The 6067-nt window shown below is 50.4% G+C and overlaps 1 protein-coding gene across 1 annotated transcript in view; it reads left to right on the plus strand.

Moving 5' to 3' along the window:
* mast2 (microtubule associated serine/threonine kinase 2) overlaps positions 1-6067 on the plus strand; it is a 108652-nt gene that overhangs the window by 92351 nt on the left and 10234 nt on the right. The window contains exons 24-28 of the mRNA XM_008406483.2: positions 2025-2179; positions 2562-2704; positions 3559-3735; positions 4966-5154; positions 5223-5493. Coding sequence (XP_008404705.2) covers positions 2025-2179; positions 2562-2704; positions 3559-3735; positions 4966-5154; positions 5223-5493 — 935 coding nt within the window. The remainder of the gene's footprint in view (positions 1-2024; positions 2180-2561; positions 2705-3558; positions 3736-4965; positions 5155-5222; positions 5494-6067) is intronic.

The following is a 6067-nucleotide window of genomic DNA, read 5'->3' on the forward strand; positions in this document are numbered from 1 at the left end:
TCTGCTCTAACATTAGACTGAATATGAACTAAAGTAACAACAAAATGATAATACCAAAAAATCTCTAACACTGACCCTGGCTGGGGTTTGAACTTTGACCCTAACTGACGCTCTCCCCCCTCAGCATGTGGAGGGGGGCGGCCCGGCGCACGACGCCGGCCTGAGGGAGGGCGACCTGATCACCCACGTGAACGGAGAGCCGGTCCACGGCCTGGTCCACACCGAGGTGGTGGAGCTCATCCTGAAGGTAAGGACAGCTGCAGCCAATCAGAGGCCTCCGTCTGCCCGCCTGCTGGAAGCAGCCAATCAGAGGCCTCGTTGATTCTGCTGTGTTTTCTCAGAGTGGACCCAAGGTGTCTATTTCTGCCACGCCGTTTGAAAACACGTCCATCAAAGTCGGCCCGGCGCGCAAGACCAACCACAAGTCCAAGATGGCGAGACGCAACAAGAAGACGAAGAGCAAGGAGGGACAGGACAGGTGGGGTCAATCTGGGGTCACAGCAGCTTTAGAAGCTTCCACCATGAGGATGAGATGAAGGTTTCTGAGCTCATGATGAAACTGATAGGGATCAATAATGAGCAGCAATATTTGGAGTTATTTAACCGAAGAGAGAAACATAAATCAGAGTTCAGGCTTCAAGTCGAGTTTTAGCTTTTCATCCATAAATGTGACGATTTCAGACTAAATAATTATCCAGTTAAAATGTTTAACTTGTTCAGAACAGATTTATCTAGACAGGATGATGCTGAGCTGAACATGTAGCGTCACCAATCAGAGCTGAATAATCTGTGATGTCATCAGAATAATCCCTGAAACGCAGCAGATTATTTAGTCTGACCTCAGTGGGCCGGTTCTGTCCGGTTCCGGCTGGTTCTGGCCTCAGTGGGCCGGTTCTGTCCGGTTCCGGCTGGTTCTGACCGCAGTGTGACGCTGTCTGCCTGCAGTAAGAAGCGGACGTCTCTGTTCAGGAAGATCACCAAGCAGGCGTCGCTGCTGCACACCAGCCGCAGCCTGTCGTCGCTGAACCGCTCGCTGTCGTCCGGCGAGAGCGGCGCCGGCTCGCCCACCCACAACCTGTCGCCGCGCAGCCCCACGCAGGGCCACCGGTCCGCTCCGGACTCCGCCCACTCAGGTGAGTCGCCCGCACAGAGACCGGGTCCGGTGGAAGGTCCTCCTCTAACCGGGCCGCTTCTCGTCCCAGTGGGAGGGAACTCGTCCCAGAGCAGCTCGCCCGGCTCCAGCGTTCCCAACTCGCCGGCCGGCTCCGGCCACATCCGGCCCAGCTCGCTGCACGGCCTGGCCCCCAAGCTGCAGCGCCAGTACCGCTCCCCCCGCCGCAAGTCTGCCGGCAACATCCCGCTGTCGCCGCTGGCGCGCACGCCGTCNGGTCACCTGGCTATCCGGTCACCTGGCTATCCGGTCACCTGGTCACCTGGCTATCCGGTCACCTGGCTATCCGGTCACCTGGCTATCCGGTCACCTGGCTATCCGGTCACCTGGCTATCAGGTCACCTGGTTACCCGGCCACCTGGTTACCTGGTCACCCCTCAGGGTTGCCAGATTGGACGGGTTTGCACCAAACTGGGACGTAAAGATCAGTGTTGACACCTGAGCTTCTCTCCAGGTGTGCTGGGTTTTAGGAAATATTCGCCGTCGTTCTGTGGCAGGAAACAAAAACGCGTTTTCATAAATCTCCGTGTTAATTTCTGTTGAAATGTTGATCATCTGTCAAACATGACATCATCGATCGCTGACAGCCAGGCGTCTCCGCGTAGCGTTACTGTAAAAATCCCAATTTAACTTTAAAGTCCTGTTCTGCTCCAAGAGTCCAGTCCTCTCAGCCCCAGTGGGCTCTGGTTCTGGTTCTGGTTCTGGTTCTGGTCAGAATGTAATGAAGAGCAAATAAAAATGTTATGAACTGATGGATATAAATAAGTTTCTGGCTGCATTAGCATCAGATTTGGGCTGGGCGGCTTTTCGCTGTCTGTCTGTCTGGGTTTCCATGGCGACGGTGTCCCTGCAGGTGTACAGCAGCATGGAGCGTCTGTCTCTCCACGAGGAGAAGCGGACGCCGCCGCCCACCAAGCGCAGCCTCAGCGAGGAAGGAGGCGACCGCGTCGACAGCCTGGGCGGACTCAAGACCCGGGACCGGTCCTGGCTGGTCGGATCGCCGGAGATGTGAGTCGCCGTCGGTTACCGGGGAAACCAGTAAACACTGATTCCACCAATCCATGGCTTTGGCTTCCACCATTCTGTCAGGGCGGCCATCTTGTTTCACAGCTTCTATTTATTCACATTGTTGATTCAGGTGAACAGTTATATTCCAACTATAAAATCATAATAAGTCACCAGATTGAACCACAAACGGAGCTGCTTCTTTATTCTGCTGGTGTTTTGACTCTGTTCTCATAATTAAACTAAATGTCCTGCAGCCTGGAGCTGCTGATGCTCCGGCATTAAATCATTTCTGCCCCTGGTCGTTTGGTACCCGGAGAGTGAAGCCGCCGGGCGATCAGGTCTGGTGAGGTTTTATTTTCCGTCGTGTCTCCTGTCCTTCCAGCCTGCGGAAGCGTCTCTCCGTCTCCGAGTCGTCGCACACGGAGAGCGACTCCAGCCCGCCGCTGACGGTCCGCAGGCGCTGCTGCTCCGCCATCATCGAGATGCCGCGCTTCGCCATCTCCGCCGAGGAGGAAGGAAGTCCAGGTGAGCGCAGACGGGTCAGCTGCGGAGCATCGGATGCTCTCCACTCCGTCTCTTCGACTTGTTCTTGGGGTCGCTCCTTAAAGAGTCTTAAATTCATGTGTCTAAAATTAAAGCCTTAAAACGTCTTAAAAGCATCGTGGAAATGTAAGTCGGCCTTAAATACGGACGTTTTGTTGCGGCAGGAAGGTTCAATGTACTTTTTTTACCTCGTGGGATTTTCCTGTAAGGGAGGAATCAGAAACGTCTTCATTGCGTTCTGTGACTCAAGGTGTTTGAGGCTACCGCTAATAGCTGCTAACACAGCCGCACTAGCTAGTTAGCTACGTTTTTATCCTCTGTCATGGACACACAGCCGGGTTCACTGTTTTTGCTCTTTGTCGTAGGTTCCCAGAACCATCCCACATATTTACTGATGTAATTACAGGTGGCATTAAAGAAAGGTCTTAAAAAGTCTTAAATCTGATTTGCTGGAACCTGATTTCTCCAACCAGGAGGAATCAGTCAGAAGTACTGGTTAGGCTTTGAGCCCGACTCACTGATGTATTTTCCTGTCAGGCAAAAGTTTGAGTTGAGCTCAGAAATGCTGCTTTTTGTGACTTGAGGTGTTTGAGGCTAACGCTAACTAGCTGCTGATACACCCTGGCTAGCTAGCATTTCCGAGTCTCTCATGGGAAAGTTGGCTGGACGAAGTTCATACTTTTCTGTAGAGATACAGACATTGAACTTTATTCTTAAGTATGAAAAAGTCTTAAATTTGAATTGGTGAAACCTGCAGAAACCCTAAACAGGCTGCAGCTCGGGGTTAAAGGTCAGTCTGACAGATCATAACCTGCTGCTGTGTCTGGCCGGTCCAGCAGGGGGCGCCGGCAGCAGGAAGAGCCCCAGCCTGCTGGGTCCGGCCGCGGCGAGGGGCCCGCGCTCCGAGGAGCTGCCGCTCTCCATCCCAGAGCTCCCAGTGGAGCTGAAGCTGGAAGAGTCTCCCACCACGCCCAGTTCCACCAGCAGCCAGCAGAGCAAGGCCACGCTCACACGTCAGTACACACACACACACACACACACACACACACACTGTGCAAACTGAGCACCTGGGTGAAGGTTCTCCAGTGTCTTTCTGGTACATTTAGCTGTTAGCTGTTAGCCTGACTGGTTTATTAGTGATGAAACGCAGGAATCCTCGCCTAAAACTTTTCCTAATAAATGGAGCAAAACACTAAAAATCTTTGTTGAAACACAAAAACAGACCTCAGACTTTTAAATCCACATCTTAACTAAAACTTTAGTGAATTCGGACTGACTCGGCAGAAGTGTTTTTGCTCCACGAAGGTTTTAGTGAGAGATGAACCAATGGAGCAACCGGAGCGGCCATTTTGGGCTAATTGGACCAAAACATTATAAATGTGGGTTTTTTACCTCCTAAAAGTGAATCTGGTCAAATCAAAGCTCTGATTTATGTGGCAGGACATCTTATTGTGAAATTCACCCTGTTTATCATCACTTTGCACATCATAAAGTCCATAAAGTTGAAATGAAAGAAACTGCATTGGAGGAATTTTCTGGAAAAGTTTCATTTCTTCCAGATGTTTCTTCTAATCACTTCTGTAACGGTCCGAACAAAGACGAAGGTCTGCGTAGCTAACGCTAATGAGACGTGAAGCTGAAGCTCCATTGTGAACAGAAGTTACATCACAGGATGCGTTGAAAAGCTTTAACTTTTATAATCGAAACGTGTCATGTGAGAGTCGGAGCTAATAAATGTTTACAAAACTCTAAAACCGTAAATATTTGGGTGAAATTCAGCTCCTACAAAGGTTTTCTGTATTTAGCGTATTAGCAGTTAGTTAGCCTAAACTGCTACTCCTGTTGGTTTTACAGCCATGGCGGCCATTTTGAAATGAGCGATAAAGAAAATATATTTGATTTCTGTGCTTCAGAATATTTAGGCTGTGATTTGACACCAGAAATGTTCATCTAATTGATTCTGTTGGCTTAATTATTTATTATTTTACACCAAAAGTGTTCACCTGTGATAGATATTGGAAAATTTTGAGAAAAATAATTTTCTCTTGACAGCCACAACGGCCATCTTGAATTTTTCAGTGGTACATTTTTTTTAAATTTCTTTTTGATGAATAAATATCGGTACTAATTTGGCTCCTTGTGAAGGATGCTGCCCTACCCGCTTAGCTGTCAGTGTCGCCACGGTGTTCCTGACCCTCTGACCCTCAGCCTCGTTAATAATAAAGATGGCCGACTCTTTGCAGCAGGAAGCTCTGGAGACGGCGACTCTCCGTCCACACCGAGGGCCATCAGCGACCTGGCGGCCCGCCGCGCTCGCCATCGCCTGCTGTCCGGAGACGCAGACAAGCACGCGGCGAGCGGCGGCGCCCGGCCGTTCACCAAGGTCATCAAGTCGGCGTCGGCCAATACGCTGTCGCTGGTGATCCCAGGAGGTCGGTTCGACTCCCAGAGCCGTCGGCGCCGCAGGACGTTCCTCTGACTCGCCTCCGTCTGTCCGCAGATCACCACGGAGCGTCGCCGTTGGCCAGCCCCATGTCTCCACACTCGCAGTCGTCCAACCCGTCGTCCCGGGACTCCTCGCCCAGCCGCGACCTTTCCCCGGCCGTCAGCAGCGTCCAGCCCGCCATCGTCATCCACCGAGCCGGGAAGAAGTACGGCTTCACGCTGAGAGCCATCCGCGTCTACATGGGAGACTCCGACATCTACAGCGTCCACCACATGGTCTGGGTCAGTACCGGAACCGGGTCCACAGAGTTCTGCCTCCTAAACCAGTAAACACATCAAGCTTTCCAGTTTACAGGAACTTCCAGGTTGCTTTTCCAAAGTTCCCAGGTTATTTTCCAGGATGCATTTCCAGAAGGTTGATTAACAGCGATAAGACCCGCCTCCTGGCTCTGATTGGCTGTTTCAGGTCCAATCCTAGGATCTTAATTTCCAGCAAAAGATGAAAAGCAGATTCTGTTCTCCTGGATTTAGTTTCTGGATCTGAAACTAGTTTTAATTCAATAAATCACAAACATTTCGCTTTTAACTCTTTAAGTGCCTTGAAAGCAGTCGGTAGATTTGAGGAACGGTGCTTTAAGTAGGACGTTTTGTGAAACTGAAAGCAGGAGGTGCTGACTGATAGGTATTTTCCTAGAACCTACATAAAAGAACCACAGACAACGTATATGAATTTTATGACAAACTTTGCAAAGGAGAACAAACTCTATCAATTGCTCCTCCGAGCTGTTCATAGAGCGTTCTGAAAATCTTTGGGTAAAGCTTGTCTTTTATTTTCAAACTTCAAAGAGGGAGGATAGGCAAGATAGACAGCAGAGAAAAAACAGCAAAGGTCGTAAAACA

Source organism: Poecilia reticulata, linkage group LG4 (genome assembly GCF_000633615.1).
Source record: "Poecilia reticulata strain Guanapo linkage group LG4, Guppy_female_1.0+MT, whole genome shotgun sequence".
Lineage (NCBI taxonomy): Eukaryota > Metazoa > Chordata > Actinopteri > Cyprinodontiformes > Poeciliidae > Poecilia > Poecilia reticulata.